Source organism: Salvelinus alpinus, chromosome 5 (assembly GCF_045679555.1).
Source record: "Salvelinus alpinus chromosome 5, SLU_Salpinus.1, whole genome shotgun sequence".
NCBI lineage: Eukaryota > Metazoa > Chordata > Actinopteri > Salmoniformes > Salmonidae > Salvelinus > Salvelinus alpinus.
The window spans coordinates 87,436,597-87,460,634 of record NC_092090.1 but is presented as its reverse complement, the minus strand read 5'-3'; the positions used below and the strand labels follow the sequence as shown (position 1 = coordinate 87,460,634).

At 42.2% G+C, this 24,038-nt stretch overlaps 1 protein-coding gene and 1 long non-coding RNA gene across 4 annotated transcripts in view; one reads left to right on the top strand and one right to left on the bottom strand.

The window, feature by feature from the left end:
* LOC139577158 (transmembrane protein 161B-like) overlaps positions 1–17,654 on the bottom strand; it is a 28,368-nt gene extending 10,714 nt beyond the window's left edge. For both annotated transcript variants that reach the window (XM_071404041.1, XM_071404042.1), the window contains exons 1-3: positions 17,515–17,654; positions 5,946–6,049; positions 3,094–3,177 (exon numbers count right to left, since the gene is read on the bottom strand). In XM_071404041.1, the coding sequence (XP_071260142.1) occupies positions 3,094–3,177; positions 5,946–6,049; positions 17,515–17,517 (191 nt within the window). In that variant the 5' untranslated portion in view covers positions 17,518–17,654. The remainder of the gene's footprint in view (positions 1–3,093; positions 3,178–5,945; positions 6,050–17,514) is intronic.
* Positions 17,508–19,277, top strand: LOC139577161 (uncharacterized). 2 transcript variants are annotated; one of them, XR_011675225.1, is made up of 2 exons: positions 17,508–17,619; positions 18,655–19,277. It is a non-coding gene; the product is annotated as an uncharacterized lncRNA (long non-coding RNA). The 2 variants fall into 2 exon arrangements; XR_011675226.1 differs by lacking the exon at positions 17,508–17,619 and adding an exon at positions 17,949–18,149.
* The last annotated feature ends 4,761 nt before the right edge of the window (positions 19,278–24,038 follow it).

Here is a 24,038-nt window from a genome sequence, read left to right as displayed (position 1 = left end):
AACACTGAGCAGACGGAGGGAGAGATGCCAAGGCAACTCGGCTACAGCCAAGACTAGATAACTTGAAACAGCCACGTTATTTATCATCCCATAACATTAACAGTGCTTGTCTTGATTGGAGTAGCCTAGTAGTAGAGAAGATAGTAGTTTGCTAAACTAGCCAGCTATAGCTTGCTAGACTAATTGAGGCCACATGCTGTGCTTTCTGCCCAACCCCATTCAAATAAAAATCAGTCTACCTGTTGGTTACTCCTCAATTAACACACTTTAAATTACGTAATTTATTCCATCTGGCATTGCATTAGTGAACTCTCACTCCACTTGCAACACATTGAGCCTCTTTGCCACTGATTGGCCAACATAAACACATGAAGGCTAGTGGTCAGCTACCGGTATTTTTAAAATGGGGCTCACGTGCATGTCATTAAAAAAAAATACATTGACAATTTTGTTTTATTAAATTAATAATTTGAAATGTCATGGTATATTCTTGTATGTAACAATGTCACATGGATATTTTAATTTAGAAAAAGCATTTTCAACGTTAAAATAGGCCTATATACATTTTAATACTCGCATAAACAAATACTCACAAGTATTGAAATACTAATGTTCATTCAGATATTCAAATAACTGCACATCCCAAGTACAAGGTCATTTGGGCATCTGCTAGCATCAAACTGGCTAGCGTCATGGAGGGAGTCATCCTGAACTTAGTCTCTATTGTCAACATAACCAAGGGGTACTGAGCACTGATACTTTCTCTTTTGTAGTGCGGATTAGGGACCATATAATTCATAAATCCAATATTTTGTCATAGGGCTAAAGGGGGCGACGTGCAGGACAGGCTGCAAGAGCAGCACACGGCAGGGATTGGGCCAGCTGTTCCTGGGACCAACTGACCTTTCTAGTGGGCCTTCGGGACACAGGGCAGTGTTTGCTCAGCTCTGTGTGTGCTGGATTCAGAAGACAATACCTCGGCAAGACACTGGAGCCAAACATGCCCTGGACACATTTCAATTCTGTGGCACCTGACTGGAGAAAAGGGCTTCACAACAAAAGGAATGGACATGTGTGGAAAAAGCAGGCAAAAGGACAGTGATCCGTCTTTTGAAGCATAAGCAAATGTGTGGCGTTGTGCTACGACCTGCCTCATGGAAGCTTAAAGAATGGTCTAGGACTAACTCATGGCTCCCAGCGTGAATCTAGATAGCATCAACTTCATACACTTCAATTCTCAAATGTTCCAGAACATTTCACATTGCCACACCTTGCTTTCTGTGAGGCTAAAAGGCAGTAACACAGAATGTAGATATGGAATATGATCATTTATCACTGATGGCCATACAGATTATGAATAAAGACATTACATGGCATGCCTACTTTCAGAACTCGCCATAGCATCGCCATGACCCCTGACGTGTGGGGTTACAGCTTGTTTTGTTGGAGTCTGAAAAAAACTGCTGTTCATATACTACTGAGTTGATTGGTGACTTCAAGAAGCAGAGGAGGCAACATGCCCCAATCCACATCTAACAGCTGGCCCAATCCCTGCCGTGTGCTGCTCTTGCAGCCGGTCCTGCACGTCGCCCCCTTTAGCCCTATGACAAAATATTGGATTTATGAATTACATGGGCCCTAATCCGCACTACAAAAGAGAAAGCATCTGTAGTAGAGAGTCACAAGTTAAGTTCCTCTGTGTCCATGCTAGTAGATAACCATAGACTTCCTGTCAACACTAGTTAGCATTGGCTCGCAAAAATACCTCTAAAAACGTGTATTTTTCCATATATAGACACATCATATGTGTTTAAATCAAATCAACAATATGCACTGAGCTTGTATGATGCTTTAAGCGAACTGTTTGATTAAATAATTAAGACAAATGACTAGGAGTCCAACGCAATTGATTTCATTGTGCTGGGCATGGCTCAGATTACCTGCGCTGTGTTAAGAAATAAATAATAATCTCTCTCCTCCCTCCTGCAGCGACCACCACAGAATATCAACAGTGTGTATCACGCTGGCCGTGTTGCTGAAGCGGCAACATACAGTACCAGTCAAAAGTTTGGACACACCTACTCATTCAAGGGTTTTTCTTTATTTTTCCTATCTTCTACATTGTAGAATAATAGTGAAGACATCAAAACAATGGAAGAACACATGGAATCAGGTAGTAAGCAAAAAAGTATATTTGAGATTCTTCAAAGTAGCCACCCTTTGCCTTGATGACAGCTTTGCGCACTCTTGGCATTCTCTCTCAAACAGCTTCATGAGGTAGTCACCTCGAAAGCATTTCAATTTCAAGTGTGCCTTGTTAAAAGTTAATTTGTGTAATTTGTTTCTTCTTAATCTGTTTGAGCCAATCAGTTATGTTGTGACAAGGTAGGTGTGGTAAACAGAAGAAAGCCCTATTTGGTAAAAGACCAAGTCCTTAATATTGCAAAAACAGCTCAAATAAGCAAAGAGAAATTACAGTCCATCCTTAATTTAAGACATGAAGGTCAGTCAATCCGGAACATTTTATACAAAAATGTACAATTTCAGTAGCAACTGTCTTAGACTGATGGAATGTGCCATCCCCACAGCCTCCACAAAGGATTAGTGCACTCAGACGAATCAGACAGGTGTTTGCTACTGCTCGACTAAAGAAATCTCGGTCGACCATCAGCTTATTGACCAAACAATCGACCGGTCGACTAAATGGGGTCAACCCTAACAGAGACATAAAAATGGTATCCACGAGTTCAACGGACTCTGGGGCAGTAGATAAAGGGTCTCATTGCCAAAATCCTGAAGTATCCCTTTAACTCACTAGCACAAGATAGTCAGAGCCCATTCTAATAAGCAAAGGCTAGCTTTGATCACGGGCAAAAACAAACAACAGAAATACTTCAGGCCTTAAATAAGCCTCCTAAACACATCTGCTTCATCTCTCCGTTGTCGCACCTGTGTTCTCCACCCTTCCCAAATGTCTGCCACTCCTCTTTAAATTCCTGCCTGATCCAAAAGGCACCACTCGCTCCCCTCTGTGCCACTGCCGTCCCCACCCCTACCCTCCTCACCCCTACCCTCCTCAGTCTGCCTTCTTACCGGTCCTTCTTGCTCTTTGTTTTTTGTTGTTTTCCAGCAAGGCTCCTCAACTCATCTTCCGTAGGGTGCTGGTACCACCGAAGACTGGAGAAGGAGAGAGGAGACAAGTGAGTAATCTAGGTAGCTTTAGAACTACACCTGTGGTCCCCAGTCCTGGTTCAGGAGGGATACAGGGTAGGCAGGCTTTTACTCTGAAGCCTAGCAAGGAAACTCCTCAATCTATTAACCAATTAATAGCAGAGAGTCCTACATTTAGATTTTTTATCCCAGCCCCCGTAGGAGGCATTTTGCCTCTTGGTAGGCCGTCATTGTAAATAAGATTTTTTTCTTAATTGATTTAATTCCCTAGTTAAATAAAGGGTCAATAAAATAATCATCAATGACAGTAGTAATGTGGATTGGAGGATTTAGTGCTGTGCAATAACAATATAGGCCATTCTACATAGGCTGTGACCCTCCAGGAGCCAGTATTGGTGACATAATCCATCATCATACTCAAAAAAGGAAAATGCCTTCAAAAAGTAGGCGTTTATGATTTATAGGACAATGGTTTGTCGTTCCAGGCCTACATGATTGAACATGATTAGGACCATCACTTAGCAAATGAGCTGGATTTTGAGATCCTTTACCTAACAAAATACACACATAGGACAAAGACAACCCTCAAATCATCTTAACATATTCAAATCAACTAATACACTCCTGACAGCAAAGAGGCTAGTTATTGTGTTCCTTGAGGACCGGACTTAAAAATAAAAGAGCCAATTTAAGTGCAGCCTTTTGAAGACTAAGATTTCACACAACCTCTAACTTTGTTTAGAAACCCACTTGTCACAAGCTCTGAGAGGCATAATGGAAGGAGGGGTGGAGGGCTTGGATTTCATTTTGTGAACTGACTGTGGATCGGTCTCCGTATGTCCGTCCATCCATTTGTCTGTTCGTACATTCATACGTTAGTCACAAACGATATATCAAACACTACTGTCCTGATTTTCAGAAAACTTGGTGAATTTTTTTATTTAACCTTTATTTATCTAGGCAAGTCAGTTAAGAACAAATTCTTATTTACAATGACGGCCTACCCCGGCCAAACCCTAACGATGCTGGGCTAATTGTGCGCCACCCTATGGGAGTCCCAATCACGGCTGGTTGGGATACAGCCTGGAATCGAGCCAAGGTCTGTAGTGACGCCTCTAGCACTGAGATGCAGTGCCTTAGACCGCTGCACCACTCGGGAGCCCTAATGATGCATCTTGCCATAGAGATCCGGCATTTATAAAATTACACTGATTGGCCCAAGGCACGAGCTATAGTGATTAACTGAAATGTTTGAGTCACACCAGAGAGGAAGAGGCGAAGATAGAAAGGGATAACTGAGCCCAAAATATGTCTTATCCAGCATGGAGCGTTTTTCCACAAACACAGATCAATGAGCGTGTCGAATTTGGCTATCAAAACATTGAATGGCTTATTTCCTACGTATGGCTTATTTGATTGAATAGAAGTTTCGTAGTACTTAGGTTGTTACGAGTGTACTGATAAGTAAGACATCACATTCCGGCAACTTTTTGAAAAAATATGTTATATCGGAGTTGTGCCTGTTGTTCGCACACGTATCTGCCCCTCATTGGCTAGAATGGTCCTACCTGATCTTGCCTCCTCCCAGTCTCTTTTGCTAACATTCCAGTCCTTGTCACTGCCGACATCTCAACATTTAATATGCACTGGATTTATGGTGGAGTTGCTCATTGGTTGTTGGAAATAACATATGTTCCATGACCACATGTGGAGACTTGAAAATTGAATTGGAATTTATAACAAAAGTCAAAAAGGCTAAATGTATTTTGAGTCTTAAAACTAAGACATTTTGTGGTTGGAATTGCAGGATGTATTTACTTAGAAAATTTAGACTTGAGCTAGCAACTTTTGAGACTGGTGTTATCTGGACAAACAAAAAATGGTTGCTTAGCAACCATATACAACGTGTTCTGTGGAGAAAGTGATGAGTTCCAATATTTGCATAAGTGTTGTGATTGGAGGATAGCTGTGAGGATGATCGAATCAGGATCAAAGCCTCTGTTCTCCCTGAGCACAGTAATGATAGAATGTTCATATTTGAAGATGGCAGAAAGGCCAGCAGTCTCTTTGGCACATCACATGGCGTAAAGGGAGAGGATTAGCTAAAGCGACTTGTACCAAGGCTAACTGCCTTCCATTTTTGGAGACATTTATTTTCATTGTTAGAATGGCCACTTGAGTATCTGGTCAAAATAATGGATAATCTGTGGTTACACACGATAACTGAAATGTTTAAGTCACACAGGATACCTCAATTGGCCCAAGGGGGTTGCTGCATCATTTGTGGGGCACAACATGTTTACTGCTGCCTTGTTTATTAGGGGAAACTTAATTGCGGATCTCTCTGGAGGGACACTATGGGCCTCCAGCTTGCGTCAAAGTTTTTTCAAAGCCCCCTGAAAAAAGCACTGATGAATTATTAAGTGTTCTGAGGAGCTGTTTACTCAAAAACACATCTGGCGCTAATTATAGGAAACGAGGCGGGCGCTTTATTTTAATTCCCAGTCCTCTTGGGTCGTCCCAATAGCTGATGATGCCCTTTGGTCTATGCAATACGACAATTATGTTGTTTTTTAATGCTTTTTGTGTTTTCAGAAAATTTGCTTTCAGCAGACAACTTGTAAACAGAGAGACTGTTTATAAGTTGAGCAAACACTCTGTTCCACATTGTTAAGCATCCTTTTAAATGAATTGTTCTGAAGGGTAAACCAGTGAGGAGATGAAATCATGGCTCTTAAAGACACAGAAACAGCAGGTACAGACTTCTACATTACCCTCCGCTGCAGAGCAGCCATCTTGCGAAGGAATAATGAGGTATGATCTTCTGAATGACACTGGCCATTACCATGGTAACCACCAGCTGCAGACCGATCACACCCTAAGGGAGGGAAAACAAATCAAGTTATATTCTAATATGTACAAAACATTAGGAACACCTGCTCTTTCCATGACAGACTGACTAGGTTAATCCAGGTGAAAGCCGTGATCCATTATTGATGGCACCTGTTAAATCCACTTCAAATCAGTGTAGATGAAGCAGACAGGTTAAAGAAGGACTTTTAAGCCTTGAGACAATTGGGACATGGATTGTGTATGTGTGCCATTAAGAGGGTGAATGGACAAGACAAAATATTTAAGTGCCTTTGAACGGGGTATGGTAGAAGGTGCCAGGCACACCAGTTTGAGTGTGTCAAGAACTCCAACACCGCTGGGTTTTTCATGCTCAACAGTTTCCTGTGTGTATCAAGAATGGTCCACCACCCAAAGGACATCCAGCCAATATGACAACTGTGGGAAGCATTGGAGTCAACATGTGCCAGCATCCCTGTGGAAAGCTTTCAACACTTGTAGAGTCATTGCCATGATGAATTGAGGCTGTTCTGAGGGCAAAAGGGGGTGCAACTCAATATTAGGACGGTGTTCCTCATGTTTGGTATACTCAGTATATAGCACACATATACACTCTTCCAAATGGAAACGAGTCATTAAATCATGGTTATAATTAAGTCTATGATTTGATATTTGATAGAACAGTCTGACTGTGCGGTGGTAGGCAGCAGCATGCTCGTAAGCATTCATTCAAACAGCACTTTCCTGCATTTGCCAGCAGCTCTTCGCTGTGCTTCAAGCATTGAGCTGTTTATGACTTCAAGCCTATCAATTACCGAGATTAGGCTGGTGTAACCGATGTGAAATGGCTAGCTAGTTAGCGGAGTGCGAGCTAATAGCGTTTAAATCGGTGACGTCACTCGCTCTGAGACCTTGAAGTAGTTGTTCCCCTTGCCCTGCAAGGGCCACGGCTTTTGTGGAGGAACCACCAGCTTTCATATGTTCTGAACAAGGAACTTAAACGTTAGCTTTTTTACATGACACATATTGCACTTTTACTTTCTTCTCCAACACTTTGTTTTTGTATTATTTAAACCAACTTGAACATGTTTCATTATTTATTTGAGGCTAAATTGATTTTAACAGTCACTGACATTCACAGCCATTCAGACCATGAGTATGTGATCCAACCTGTGGCCTTCTCTTCTGATGAGCGCATCATTCACTTGGCTTAGTATGCATGTTCTCTTCCAGTATTGGCACAGCATGGATGATTTGGGCTTAATTATAGCCTAGCCAAAGCTACACAGGATGGAAGTGGTGGGCATAAGTAGGCCTACATGGAATAATACCCTTTTTGCAGTGTACCATTAACAAAACAGGGTGGTACTACTGGGCCCAGAGTTCCCACAATTTGGAGATAGTGGTGTGGCTGTTCATATTAAGAACACAATAGCCTATTATTCTTCTGTAACATGCAATATGTCTGATTAAAAGTGTTCACTGCAAAGCAAAGAATGGGAACACGTCTTTTGTTGACCTTTTGATTAGATTATATCAATTTGGGAAGGGTAGGCCGACTTCTACAGTGACCTTCAATTGAGTTGACACAGGGAGAGGGAAAAAGTGCTAGCTAGGTTACTTGTTCATCTGAATGTCAATTCACCTTCCTCATGACCACAACATGACAGTAAAGGTAAGATTTTTTTCCTAAAACCCCAGATATTGTAGTTCATAATGTTGCGCTTTCTGCTATGTATTGTGGAGGAGAGTTGTTGAACATTTCAAAAGGCTTTAGTAATTGTGCTTTGAGAGTATTCACTTCATCTATTGCCAGGACAGAGAAGACCTTGAACTGGGCTGAGTGGGAGCTGCCCTCCTGTAGGGGTGGGAGGGCCAAAAGACCAGTATGTGGCAGAACAGAGTGCTCGGGTTGGGGTGAAGGGTTTGAGCATAGCCTGAAGGTGGGAGGGCAGTTCCTCTTGCTGCTCTGTAGGCAAGCAACATGGTCTTGAAGTGGATGCGAGCTTCAACTGGAAGTCAGTGGAGTGGGCAGAGGAGCGGGGTGATATGGGAAGGTTGAAAACCAGGCAGGCTGCAGTGTTCTGGATAAGTTGCAGGGGTTTGATGGCACAAGTGGGGAGCCCAGCCAACAGTGAGATGCAGTAGTCCAGAAGGGAGATAACAAGTTCCTGGATTAGGACCTGCGCTGCTTTCTGTGTGAGGTAGGGTCGTACTCTACGGATATTGCAAAGCATGAACCTGCACGAGCGAGTCACTGCTTTGAGGTTTGCAGAGAACGACAGTGTGTTGTCCAGGGTCATGCCAAGGTTCTTTGCACTCTGGGAGGGCAAAACTGTGGAGTTGTCAACCATGATGAAGAGGTCTTTGAGCGTGCAGGCCTTCCCCGGGAGGACGAGCAGCTCGATCTTGTCGAGGTTGAGTTTGAGGTGGTGGGCCGACATCCAAGCTGAGATACAGTGGCAAGAAAAAGTATGTGAACCCTTTGGAATTACTTGGATTTCTGCATAAATTGGTCATCAAATTTGATCTGATCATCTAAGTCACAACAATAGACAAACATAGTTTAAGCACCCTAATAACACACAAATAATTTTATTTTTCTTGTCTATAGTCGTGGCCAAAAGTTTTGAGAATGGCACAAATATTAATTTCCACTAAGTCTGCTGCCTCAGTTTGTATGATGGCAATTTGCATATACTCCAGAATGTTATGGAGAGTGATCAGATGAATTGCAATTAATTGCAAAGTCCCTCTTTGCCATGTAAATGAAATGAATCCCCAAAAAACATTTCCACTGCATTTCAGCCCTGCCACAAAAGGACCAGCTGACATCATGTCAGTGATTCTCTTGTTAACACAGGTGTGAGTGTTGACGAGGACAAGGCTAGAGATCACTCTGTCATGCTGATTGAGTTCGAAAAACAGACTGGAAGCTTCAAAAGGAGGGTGGTGCTTGGAATCATTGTTCTTCCTCTGTCAAACATGGTTACCTGCAAGGAAACACGTGCCGTCATCATTGCTTTGCACAAAAAGTGCTTCACATGCAAGGACATTGCTGCCAGTAAGATTGCACCTAAATAAACCATTTATCGGAACATCAAGAATTTCAAGGAGAGCGGTTCAATTGTTGTGAAGAAGGCTTCAGGGCGCCCAAGAAAGTCCAGCAAGCGCCAGGCCCGACTCCTAAAGTTGATTCAGCTGCGGGATCGGGGCACCACCAGTACAGAGCTTGCTCAGGAATGGCAGCAGGCAGGCGTGAGTGCATCTGCACGCACAGTGAGGCGAAGACTTTTGGAGGATGGTCTGGTGTCAAGAAGAGCAGCAAAGAAGCCACTTCTCTCCAGGAAAAACATCAGGGACAGACTCATATTCTGCAAAAGGTACAGGGATTGGACTGCTGAGGTACAGGGATTGGACTGCTGAGGACTGGGGTAAAGTCATTTTCTCTGATGAATTCCCTTTCTGATTGTTTGGGGCATCCAGAAAAAAGCTGAGCGCTACCAAGGTGAGCGCTACCATCAGTCCTGTGTCACGCCAACAGTAAAGCATCCTGAGACCATTCATGTGTGGGGTTGCTTCTCAGCCAAGGGAGTGGGCTCACTCACAATTTTGCCTAAGAACACAGCCATGAATAAAGAATGGTACCAACACATCCTCCGAGAGCAACTTCTCCCAACCATCCAGGAACAGTTTGGTGACGAACAATGGCTTTTCCAGCATGATGGAGCACCTTGCAATAAGGCAAAAGTGATAACTAAGTGGCTCGGGGAACAAAACATTGATATTTTAGGTCCATGGGCAGGAAACTCCCCAGACCTTAATCCCATTGGGAACTTGTGATCAATCCTCAAGAGGCGGGTGGACAAACAAAAACCCACAAATTCTGACAAACTCCAAGCATTGTTTATGCAAGAATGGGCTGCCATCAGTCAGGATGTGGCCCAGAAGTTAATTGACAGCATGCCAGGGTGGATTGCAGAGGTCTTGAAAAAGAAGGGTCAACACTGCAAATATTGACTCTTTGCATCAACTTCATGTAATTGTCAATAAAAGCCTTTCACACTTATGAAATGCTTGCAATTATACGGCAGTATTCCATAGTAACATCTGACAAAAACTCTAAAGACACTGAAGCAGCAAACTTTGTGGAAATTAATATTTGTGTCATTCTCAAAACATTTGGCCACGACTGTATATTGAATACATAATTTTACATTTTTCACAGTGTAGGTTGGAAAAAGCATGTGAACCCCTAGGCTAATGACTTTTCCAAAATCTAATTGGAGTCAGCTAACCTGGGGTCCAATCATTGAGACAAGATTGGAGATGTTGGTTAGAGCTGCCTTGTCGTTTAAAAAACACTCACAAAATATGAGTTTGCTATTCACAAGAAGCATTGCCTGATGTGAACCATGCCTCGAACAAATTAGATCTCAGAAGACCTACGATTAAGAATTGTTGATTTGCATAAAGCTGAAAAGAGTTACAAAAGTATCTCTAAAAGCCTTGATGTTCATTTGTCCACAGTAAGACAAATTGTCTATAAATGGAGAAAGTTCAGCACTGTTGCTACTCTCCCTAGGAGTGGCTGTCCTGCAAAGATGACTGCAAGAGCACAGCGCAGAATGCTCAATGAGGTTAAGAAGAAACCTAGAGTGTCAGCTAAAGACTTACAGAAATATCTGGAACATGCCAACATCTCGGTTGACGAGTCTATGATATGTACAACACTAAACAAGAATGTTGTTCATGGGAGGACACCACAGAAGAAGCCACTGCTGTCCAAAAAAAACATTGCTGCACGTCTGAGGTTTGCAAAAGTGCACCTGGATGTTCCACAGCGCTACTGGCAAAATATTCTTTGGACAGATGAAACTACAGTTGATTTGTTTGGAAGGAACACACAACACTGTGTGGAGAAACAAAGGCACAGCACACCAACATCAAAACCTTATCCCAACTGTAAAGTATGGTGGAGGGAACATTATGGTTTGGGGCTCCTTTGCTGCCTCAGGGCCTGGACAGCTTGCCATCAGACGGAAAAATGAATTCCCATGTTTATCAAGACATTTTGCAGGAGAATGTTAGGCTATCTGTCTGCCAATTGAAGCTCAACAGAAATTGGGTGATGCAACAGGACAACGATCCAAAACACAGAAGTAAATCAACAACAGAATGGCTTCAACAGAAGAGTCCTGACCTCAACCCGATTGAGATGCTGTGGCATGACCTCAAGAGACATCCCAAGAATATTGCTGAACTGAAACAGTTTTGTAAAGACGAATGGTCCAAAATTCCTCCTGACCGTTATGCAAGTCTGATCCGCAACTACAGAAAATGCTTGGTTGAGGTTATTGCTGCCAAAGGAGGGTCAAACAGTTATTAAATCCAAGGGTTCACATACTTTTTCCACCCTGCACTGTGAATGTTTACACGGTGTGTTCAATAAAGACATGAAAACGTATACTTGTTTGTGTGTTATTAGTTTAAGCAGACTGCGTTTGTCTATTTTTGTGACCTAAATGAAGATTAAGCAAATTTTATGACCAATTTATGCAGAAATCCAGGTATTTCCAAAGAGTTTACATGTTTTTTCTTGCCACTGTATCTGCCAGGCACGCAGAGATGCGTGTCACCACCTGATGCGTTTTATACCGTTCCATTAATGCCCTTCTAACCATTCCAATGAGCCCGTCCTCCAATAGCACCTTCCACCAGCCTCCTCTGATTTATACATTGTACAATACAGAAGAGCACACTCCCCCCAAAGTCCGAAAATTCATCCATGTATACCATCGTTCAAAGGAGCAGTCTTCTCTTTACAGCAATAACTATTTGCTTTCCAAACTATTGCGATATGCCTGGCTTGGCCTCTACTTTTCACAGACAGTCACAACTCAACAATAATCTACCCATATTGAGCGTGCTGCTTTCCTTCCGACTGTAGGTAATACAATTGAAAACAATCCACAACTTATTTATTTTTAAAACAGGTAATGATCCTCTGTGGCCAAATCATGCTTAGTATTTTTAATTATTACCGTGTAGACAGGAGTAGGCTATATCATTTTGGCACCTAACCTCAATTCAATTGCAGCCTACGGATGAATTGTTTTTTTGTGGTTCATTCTAAATAAAAAATTATTCCACTCATTAGGCTATATGTAAAGCCCAGATTAAATTATGAATAGTCTAATGGGTGGGATTATCATCAAGTGCTTGTCAAATTATTGTGAATGAGACTTATAGTGTGCAGGCTGCGCAAGAAACAGAGCATGGTGCTATTTTCAAGTCATCATGCAGCCTTAGAATGTTTTAAAAATCAAAACATATAGCCTAAGGTTTGTATCACAAGTAAAGTTGCATAAATAACTCTAAATTAAACATCTAGGAGGACATTTTTCTTTGTTAACCGCTCAACACAGAATAGCCGCATGTGCACACTTCCTCAAATCTATGAGAAAATATCCTTTCTATTTTATTCAGCCATGTTCAATTGTATTCTTCATACTATAAAATAATGCCACGGAATTCTAAACAAATCTTGTCTGCTTAATGAACTAGTGTAGCCCACAGCCATATGGCATAGCCAGATCAGGGCCTAACAAGGACAACTCAGGATATGCTATTCTGTTTTTCTGAAATAGGCTACCTATTCTTCATATCATGCTTCTTTAGACCTGTCTAAAATAAATCATGTATTTATTGTGAAGGTTTAGGCTATATTAAATGGATTTATTAGATTTTTTAAATGTTCCAACTGTCTCCATCAGTGGATTGTACGCTATGCATGGAAGTCAGGAGATGCTAAACGTGTTTATGTTAATTAAAAGGTAAATTACCGTGACAGCCACAGCCCTACTTCTTCCCTTATGATATACAACTGCAGTAACAAAGACATGAGAGCATTTTATTGGCACGTTTGAGGCACTTGCACAAAATGCCCTCAGTGCAATACAAAAAGGAGTGTCTGACTCTCAGCACCCATGATGCTCAGCTGAGAACAAGCAGCAGTCAACAGTGGAGAGCTGACAGTGATAGCCAGCTTTAGCACAGGGGGTTCAATTTCAACCCTTACAGATCAATATTCCCTTAACAGGTTGGCTAGAATTGTGCTGCTACTTTATCCCTCACTGTAGGGTAGTCCAACTTTTACCCTAGTAAGTGGGCTTAGTGATATCAGCACAGGTGTGTTGGTGAAAATAGGCCTTTGAATAGCACACTTCAGAGTTTTTTGTTGGGCATATTACACAGGCAATAATCAAATGTATTTATAATGCCCTTCTTACATCAGCTGATGTCAAAGCGCTGTACAGAAACCCATAACATATTGCATAGCAGCTATAACTCTCCAATATGATTATAATTATCACCTCCAAAAGCAGAGCCAGACACCAAATGCCACCAAGATCCATCTTCTCTCTCCGTTCACCTAGCTGTCTGGCTCTGATTACACACGGGAGATAACCAACACCTCAGAGCTCAAACACCCAATTGAAGGCCAGCAGCATACCACCCTGCATACCACTGCTGGCTTGCTTCTGAAGCTAAGCAGGGTTGGTCCTGGTCAGTCCCTGGATGGGAGACCAGATGCTGCTGGAAGTGGTGTTGGAGGGCCAGTAGGAGGCACTCTTTCCTCTGGTCTAAAAATAATATCCCAATGCCCCAGGGCAGTGATTGGGGACACTGCCCTGTGTAGGGTGCTGTCTTTCGGATGGGACGTTAAACGGGTGTCCTGACTCTCTGAGGTCATTAAAGATCCCATGGCACTTATCGTAAGAGTAGGGGTGTTAACCCCGGTGTCCTGGCTAAATTCCCAATCTGGCCCTCAAACAATCATGGTCACCTAATAATCCCCAGTTTACAATTGGCTCATTCATCCCCCTCCTCTCCCCTGTAACTATTCCCCAGGTCGTTGCTGCAAATGAGAACGTGTTCTCAGTCAACTTACCTGGTAAAATAACGGTAAAATAAATAAAATTTAAAAAAAAAAGGCCTGCCATCTTGCCCCTGAAAACAACAAGAGCTCAGAGAGGGAAGCCCTGGGTGCCCCCTGCTCTCTAGTTAAGCTGGCAGTTGTGGGAAGCTTAAAGGTTCTCCTCACAGAATTTTTTTCTCACTACTAGCAATATGGATTCAAAGAGACAACATACAATCTCATCAAAAGTGGTCAAGGAATTCTGTGTAGGCCTACAGTGCATCTACAGTGCATTCAGAAAGTATTCAGACCCCTTCTTTATCCAAACTGTGTTACTTTACAGGTTTATTCAAAAATGTATTATATATATTTTTTCCTTCTCAACAATCCACACACACGATACCCCATAATGACAAAGCAAAAAACAGATGTTTAGACATTTTTGCAAATGTATTAAAAAAAAATATAAAAACTGAAATGTCACATTTACATACAGTACTAGTCAAAAGTTTGGACACCTACTCATTCAAGGATTGAAATGTTGTTGTTTTTTTTTTTTTTTTTTTTTACATTGTAGAATAATAGTGAAGACAACAAAAACAATTGAAGAACACATATGGAATCAGGTAGTAACCAGAAAAAGTGTTCAACAAATCAAAAAATATCTTATATTTGAGATTCTTCAAAGTAGCCACCCTTTGCCTTGATGAAAGCTTTGTACACTCTTGGCATTCTCTCAACCAGCTTCATGAGGTAGTCATGATGGATTTGATCCAATCAGTTGTGTTGTGACAAGGTGGGGTGGTATACAGAAGATAGCCTTATTTGGTAAAAGACCAAGTAAGCAAAGAGAAACGACAGTCCATCATTACTTTAAGACATGAAGGTCAGTCAATCTGGAAAATGTCAAGAACTTAAAAAGTTTCTTCAAGTGGAGTTGCAAAAACCAACAAGCACTATGATGAAACTGGCTCTCATGAGGACCACAACAGGAAAGGAAGACCCAGAGTTACCTCTGCTGCAGAGGATAAGTTCAATAGAGTTACCAGCCTCAGAAATTGCAGCCCAAATAAATGTAAAAGAGACATCTCAACATCAACTGCTCAGAGGAGACTGTGTGAATCAGGCCTTTGTGGTCAAATTGCTGCAAAGAAACCACTACTAAAAGGACACCAATAAGAATAAGATATTTGCTTGGGCCAAGAAACACGAGCAATGGACATTAGACCGGTGGAAATCTGTCCTGGTCTGATGAGTCCAAATTTTTGGTTCTAACTGCTGTGACTTTGTGAGATGCAGAGTAGGTGAACGGATGATCTCTGCATGTGTGGTTCCCACCGTGAAGCATGGAGGACAAGGGTGATGTGGGGGTGCTTTGCTGGTGACACTGTCTGTGATTTATTTAGAATTCAAAGCACACTTAATCAGAATGGCTACCACAGCATTCTGCACCGATACGCCATCCCATCTGGTTTGCACTTAGCGGGACTATCATTTGTTTTACAACAGGACAATGACCCAACACACCTCCAGGCTGTGTAAGGGCTATTTGACCAAGAAGGAGAGTGATGGAGTGCTGCATCAGATAACCTGGCCTCCACAATCACCCGACCTCAACCCAATTGAGATGGTTTGGATGAGTTGGACCTCAGAGGGAAGGAAAAGCAGCCAACATGTGTGGGAAATCCTTCAAGACTGTTGGAAAATCATTCCAGGTGAAGCTGGTTGAAAGAATGCAAAGAGTGTGCAAAGCTGTCATCAAGGCAAAGGGTGGCTACTTTGAAGAATCTCAAATATAAAAAACATTTTGATTTGTATATTTTCCAAAGGCACTGTATGCCACTTTTGAACAACACAATCATGGTGTGCTACACGTACATTGATTGATTATTATTAGGCTATTATCCATATTATTTACTACTGTGCAGCCATAGTGCATCCCGTTAAAACAGCTTACTACAGCAAACTTGAGAGCGAGCTCACAAAAGGCAAATCAGTGACTTTGAGTCAGTCCCACTGACTATCACAGCTTACAATTTAGCTTAATAGTTAATCTAAATGTCCAATGTGAAAAGCCTAGGCGTCATAACACACAAATTGCATTAGAAATGGTATCTCCATGACAATCTGTGTTATAAACCTCTTATAACTGGCATATTAACCACCAAATTTAGTGAGTGAGTTCATCCTTAGTGACACTGAACAGGTTTCCTATATCTCACACCTGTGCTTCCATTACACAAAAACATGAGTGCTTTCCTCCGAGTCCCTTTCTTAAATTGTCATGAATTACTTGCCTGGCTAACTACGCCACGCCCACGGACGTTAGTTTCTTCTCTGCAATGAGTCTGGATCGGAGTTCATCCCCGACAAATTCTAACCATTCTGATTGGTCCAGAAATCGATGTGTTGGGCCAGAACACATATGGGTGAAGCAGTATTTTGAAAATGTGTCATTTGCTTTGATATTATGATTGGTTAGAAATGATCCAATCGCTTATGACTTTGTGTTGTACAACAATGCTCATTTTGACATTATCACAAACGACTTCAATGATTGCAGTCTCAGAGTGATGTATGTAGCGAATCGTAGAGCAGCAGAAGAATTTCCGCTTGAGTCGTCAGGCAAATTAATTACAGACATTTCTGAAAAAAATTAAGGCCGCTTTGGTGTAGCCTACTAAATTAGGAATCTAATCTCTTTCAGCAAACCTAGGCCTATAGTCTAGGAGACCATATGATAACACCCAATTCACCTAAACATTAAATGGACATCAAGAGTCCATTTACATTTAAACCGGAGAGGGTAGGCCCATCTTCCCCTTCAAAATGTTTTAAATTGTACTGTTTTAGTCTTTGGTTGTGCATTTTACTTTTATAACATGCCAAGGGATGCTATGGCATCTGCTCCTGCTTTTATGTTGCATCTTTTGAACATCCAGTGCCAAACGTTCTTCTTAACAGGTTGCCCTGGCGATTTTGCAAACATTAGCAGTACCCTAACATTATAAGATACAAGAATGCGGGACAGTGTATGGCTCATCAAAAAGCAGTTTTACAGTGTATACATTTTGCTCTGAATAGATAGAAAATAACCCTAAAGCATACCACCTCACGGAGGGCAATCTGAGGTCAAAACGAGTCGTCTAGATGTGAGAAAAACACCTTTCCCTACTTGAACGTTCTCAATGAGCGACATAAACAAAGTGAAACTAGCAAACCAGCACGTTTCTATTTGCTGCGCATCACAAGCGCCAAATTAGCAATCTAAGCTGTTGTCAGAAAACGATGGATAAAAACATTGGTTAGTGATATTAGGTCATTTGCTTTACTACCTGTCGGTAGCTACCTACAGTAGCTAACGTTAGCTACTAACTAGCAAGGCAGATGCCAAGCTAACTTAGCTAACACAGGGACTGCACATTTAGCTAATATTACAACTGGTTGTGAAACACTATTATCATGTTCTACCTATATCAAGATGCGAACCATTGCTGAATTGCAGCTGTATTAGTTCTGATATCAAGCTAACGGCTAATAGCTAGCTACTGTAGCCATAGCAGGACACTCACCATGTTGATGCAGTGGTGCTGAAAAGGACTCAACGCCGACAAATGTTACATTAAGTTCCCAGAGTCGAAAATCGAGCGTCGCGGAGCCCATAAGCCTTTTCTGAAGTTAGTAATATTTAAGAGTAATGAATTTGTATAACAAACTGCTTCCCGGTTGCTGCAATTATATTTAAATGATCCATTCATTCAACCTCGGTTCCCGAGTGTTTTGAACGGTCGTCACCACGTGACACAGCCACAAAGTAATAAACCCCGACTATTTCTACAATTTATCTTCTTAAAATGTGATCTTAACCCTTACCTTGACCAGACTGCTAATCTCAAGCCTAACCCTAAAATTAAAACCAAAAAGCAAATGGTTATTTTCATACATTTTTACGATAAAGCCAATTTAGATTTTGTGGCTCGGGTAACTAGTGGAAACCGTTTTCAATTGGAGTAGAGGTTATGCTAATAGGCGTCACTGGATATGCCAGTTTACAGTATGACCGATGTGAGCGTTATTTTCCTTTAAACAAAACACTTGCGCATTGTATTTAAAACCGTATTCAAGAACAGTGAGATATTGCATACTTTCTACTGTATTGTATTGATTTTATTACGGCATTATGGACCCTAAAACGGAAAACGTAAAGGTACACGTTACTTTTATTTTAGAGCTGGGAGATGGTGTTGCCAATTTAGCAACTTTGTCGCTAGATTTAGCGATTTTTCAGACGCCTCTAGCGAATTTTATTGGTTACAGTCTATAGCGACAAATGTAGCAAATTTATAAGGCTGCCCCAGTGACTTTTGCTTGATTTAGCGACTTCCCTGTTTGTGTATGTGCCCGCTCTGCTGTGCTGCTCGCAGCTCCATCGGCTGCTGCTGAGTGTGTATGTGCATCCGTCACTTGCGCGCCTTTCCCCCGTATCTCTGTCTTCTATGGAATCAATATCATATCATATGTATTGTAACGATCCTGTGTTTATAAGCGCGGAAATCGACCATGCCGGTTGAGCATGCTTTTGCGACCTAGTCGATAGCGCGCCGGACTTCGGGCTAGAAGGTCGAGGGTTCGAGACCTGCTCCCTGCTGTTTCATCACAGTATTCACAAATGTAAATCACCAATTCTGAAAAGATTTTTCATTGGTCCCCAGATCCTCAAAAGGTTCTACAGCTGCACCATCGAGAGCATCCTGACCGGTTGCATCACTGCCTGCTATGGCAACTGCTCAGCATCTGACCGTAAGGTGGCTTCCTGCCATCCAGGACCTCCGAGGAAAGCCCATAAAATTGTCAGAGACTCCAGTCACCCAAGTTATAGACTGTTTTCTCTGCTACCGCACGGCAAGTGGTACCGGAGCGCCAAGTCTAGGACCAAGAGGCTCCTCAACAGCTTCTACCCCCAAGCCATAAGAGCCACCGGACAATTTACATTGACCACCCTTCCCCTCCCTTTTGTACACTGCTGCCACTCGCTGTTTATTATCTATACATAGTCACTTTACCCCCACCTACATGTACAAATTACTTCAACTAACCTGTACCCCCACACACTGACTCGGTACCGGTGCCCCCTGTATATAACCTCATTATTGTTATTCTTATTGTGTTACTTTTTAATTATAACATTTTATTATAGTCTACTTGGTAAATATTTTTTAAACTGTTCTTGAACTGCACTCTTGGTTATGTGTTTGTAAGTAAGCATTTCACAGTAAAGTCTACACTTGTTGTATTCAGAGCATGTGACAAATAAAGTTTGATTTGAATCCACAAATGTAAAACACTTTCCATAAATGCAATTCACTATCCACAAACAAACACCTTTTGAGTTGTATTTTTAAATTGATATATTGCATTACATTTTTTTTATAACTGCAGATATGCAGGTCATTTCCAAGGGCCTTAAGTAAAATGACTGCCATACAGATTTGCACGTAGGAGAGATATGCGCAAGCATGACAGATATGGCAAACCTGCAACTCCATATTTGGAAGCGCTTAGGTCACCTGACTTTTGACAGGGATTTGAGGACAAGAAAAAGACAAGAAGTTATCACGCATAGAAAGCGATTTGTATTCATAGAAAAAAGGTTTGTACCCATAGAAAGCGATTTATATAAATCGCTGGCAGCCTCTCGTTTGGTCATGTTGATCAGCCTGCCTTTCAAGGCTGCAGAAATTATAGTATGGTAACCATAATATGTTAACCATATGTGTAACCATAGTATGTCCAACGTCAATAATCGAAACCCTAGCCCTAGATTACTCCATATTTCGCCACACGATGAGCATTAAGATAAATATGTCCGAGGCCTCTAACCGTTTTCCCAGGAGAGGCATGCAAAAGGTAGAAGGAAGATGTGGGGGATATGGGATCAGACTTTGTAACAGTATTTATTCCACCCTTCTCCTCGCTCCAACCTTGGCTTGAATCAGGGATTCTCTGCACAGATTGATAACCGTCACCCTCGAAGCATTGTTACCCATCGCTCCACAAAAGCCACGGCCCTTGCAATGCAAGGGAAACAACTACTTCAAGTGCTTAGAGCGAGTGATGTCACCGATTTAAACGCTATTAGCGGTCACCGTTAACTAGTTAGCCATTTCACACCGGTTACGCTCAACCCCTTTGACCGCCTCCTTTTCCGCAGTGATACGGGTCAACAAAAGCATTAATGGGATCAACTTTTTTCTACGACTACAAATTGCTTTCTATGCGTGAGAACTTTTTTGTCTTTATGGCAGTCATTTTACTTAAGGCCCTTGGAAATGACCTGCATATCTGCAGTTATAAAAACAATTATATCGATTTACAAATACAACTCAAAAGGTGTTTGTTTGTGGATAGTGAATTGTATTTGTGGAAAGTGATTTACATGTGTGGATTGCTGATTTACATTTGTGGAAAGTGATTTACCTTTGTGGATTGGTGATTTACAATTGTGAATACATTCTGCATGATACTGATCCCACGTTCTCCCTGCAGCTGCAGCAGCAAATGAAGTGCATTTATTAAATCGGTTCCTTGTTGTTAAATGACACCACAGCTTTCCAAGGCATAAATATGAATAATAATACTCTGTTTTGTCTTTTCTGTTTCATTATTCAATCATTTTTGTTCTCCTTCAAACATCCTAGTGTAACCGATGTGAAATGGCTAGCTAGTTAGCGGTGGTGCGCGCTAATAGCGTTTCAATCGATGACGTCACTCGCTTTGAGACCTTGAAGTAGTGGTTCCCCTTGCTCTGCAAGGGCTGCGGCTTTTGTGGAGCGATGGGGAACGATACTTCGTGGGTGACTGTTGTTGATTTGTGCAGAGGGTCCCTGGTTCGCGCGAGGGGACGGACTAAAGTTATACTGTTACACTATTTAGTTTTGCTTTGGGGAATGTATCTTTCATCATGGAGTTAAGATGGGAAACTGGGATGCTAGCAAAGCCGGGAGAAGATTAGTTCTGGGACATGGATACGGAAAGTTGGATTTCAGAGAGGGAAGGATGAAAAAGAGGAAGAAGGGGAAGAAGAGAGTGAGGAAAGCAGAGGTTGATTTAGAATCTGGTGGGGATGATGATAGCGGGGGAGCTGGTGTGTCGAAGAAGAATGAGGTTAAGTACAAACATAGAGGGCCGTGTGCCAAACCCGAGTTCTGGAGGTGAAATGGAATTAAGGGACATTTAAGTGAGGTGGAAGGTGTGGTGAGGAGCTTGGAGCCCGAGCCTTGCATCGATAGACATAGTTATGATAAAGATGAGTTTGGTCCAGTGGGAATGAGATTATTGGAGAAAGTGGATCCAGACCTTTTGGCTGATCCATATGTGGCATCAGGTTGGGTGGAAAAGATGTTGGGCGCTGTTGAGTTGATGAAGGTAACCCGAAGTGGACTTGTGATGTTAGTTTGTGTTTCCTCTGTCCAGAGGGAGTGGGCACTCTGTGTGACACAACTTGATCTGTATCTTGCTTTTAGGAACAGTGCACCATTGAAGGGAGTGATTTCTGGGGTAGCGTTAAGTCTGGAGGTGGAGCAATTGAAGATTAAGATTCCTGGTGTTTGTGACGCTTGTGGGGAGCGTGGTGAAACAGAAGTGACACAGTCTGTTCTTTGGAGCATTGAATCAGTCTTTACCCAACAAAGTCATGTTAGGATATTTGAGTTATGCTGTTAAAGTTTTCGTTCTGAAACCACTGCGGTGTTACAGGTGCCACATTTATGTTCATGTCACAGCAGTGTGTAGGAGGGAGATTTCAGAATGTGGGAAATGTGCAGGAGGACATGGGACAGAGGAATGTGTAGTTTCGGGGGGAAAAGTTGTGTGTGTCAACTGTTGGGGTGCCCATGTTGCTGGGGATCGGAGGTGTCCGGTGCAGGAGAGGAAGGTTGAGGTGACAATAAGTTGTCGTATGCTGAAGCAATGAAGAAAGTAGAGAAGGATGGATGAAAGGGGAGGGATTCTAATAGGATCCCTGTGAGTAGTAGATCTATGCCAGCACAGAGGGATAGGCCAACTAGTGATATATGCTTCAGTAAGGTTGGCTTGTTAGCGTTCATAGCAATGGTTATCAAATGTACCATAGAGATGGAATGTTAGTCACATAAAAATAGATGTTGTGGTCAATGTGGTGGCAGCTGCAGCAAAGTACTTTTTTCCCTTTTCCCATTTTGAATCACAAAGTATAATGGATTTATACTATAGTTGCTTTTATTTTTTATTTCACCTTTGTTTAATCAGGTAGGCCAGTTGAGAACAAGTTCTCGTTTACAACTGCAACCTGGCCAAGATAAAGCAAAGCAGTGGGACAAAAACATCAACACAGAGTTACACATAAACAAACGTACAGTCAATAACACAGAATAAAATAAAAATAGAAACATCTATGTACAGTGTGTACAAATGTAGAAGAGTAGGGAGGTCGGCAATAAATAGGCCCAAAGGGCGAAAATAATTAAAATGTAGCATTAATACTGAAGTGGTAGATGTGCAGATGATGTTGTATAAGTAGAAACACTGGGGTGCAAAAGAGCAAGAGGGTAAGTAATAATATGGGGATAAGGCTGTGTACAGGTACATTGATTGGTAAGCTGCTCAGACAGCTGATGCTTAAAGTTAGAGAGGCAGATATAAGACTCCAGCTTCAGAGATTTTTGCAATTCGTTCCGGTCATTGGCAGAACTGGAGAACTGGAAGGAAAGGCGGCCAAAGGAGGTGTTGGCTTTGGGGATGACCAGTGCAATAACCTGCTGGAGCGCGTGCTACGGGTGGGTGTTGCTATGGTGACCAGTGAGCTGAGATTAGGCGGGGCTTTACCTAGCAAAGACTTATAGATGACCTGGAGCCAGTGGGTTTGGCGACAGATATGTAATGATGGCCAGCCAACGAGAGCATACAGATCGCAGTGGTGGGTAGTATATGGGGCTTTGGTGATTAAACTAATGGCACTGTGATAGACTACATCCAGTTTGCTGAGTAGAGTGTTGGGGACTATTTTGTAAATGACATTGCCGAAGTCAAGGATGCCGAAGTCAAGGATCGGTATGATAGTCAGTTTTACGAGGGTATGTTTGGCAGCATGAGTGAAGGAGGCTTTGTTGCGAAATAGGACGCAGATTCTAGATTAAATTTTGGATTGGAGATGCTTAATGTGAGTCTGGAAGGAGAGTTTACTGTCTAACCAGACACCTATGTATTTGTAGTTGTCCACATATTCTAAGTCAGAACCGTCCAGAGTAGTGATGCTAGTTGGGCGGGAGGGTGTGGGCAGCAATCGGTTGAAGAGCATGCACTTAGTTTTACTAGCATTTAAAGGTAGTTGGAGGCCACGGAAGGAGTGTTGTATGGCGTTGAAGCTCGTTTCGAGGTTTGTTAGCACAGTGTCCAAGGAAGGGCCAGATGTGTACAGAATGGTGTCGTCTGCTTAGAGGTGGATCAGAGAATCACCAGCAGCAAGAGCGACATCATTGATATATACAGAGAAAAGTGTCGGCCTGAGAATTGATCCCTGTGGCACCCCCATAGAGACTGCCAGAGGTCCGGACAACAGGCCCTCCGATTTGGCACACTGAACTCTATCTGAGAAGTAGTTGGTGAACCAGGCGAGGCAGTCATTTGAGAAACCAAGGCTATTGAGTCTGCCGATAAGAATGCGGTGATTGACAGAGTCGAAAGCCTTGTCCAGGTCAATGAAGACAGCTGCACAGTACTGACTTTTATCGATGGCATTTATGATATTGTTTAGGACCTTGAGCGTGGCTGAGGTGCACCCATGACCAGCTCGGAAACCGGATTGCATAGTAGAGAAGGTACGGTGGGATTCGAAGTGGTCGGTGATCTGTTTATTAGCTTAGCTTTCAAAGATTTTATAAAGGCAGGGCAGGTTGGATATAAGTCTATAACAGTTTGGGTCTAGAGTGTCTCCCCCTTTGAAGAGGGGGATGACCGCGGCAGCTTTCCAATCTTAGCAAGGTGGAAAGCATGGCCAGCCGTGGAAAAATGCTTATTGAAATGATTGATTATCGTAGATTTATCGGTGGTGACAGTGTTT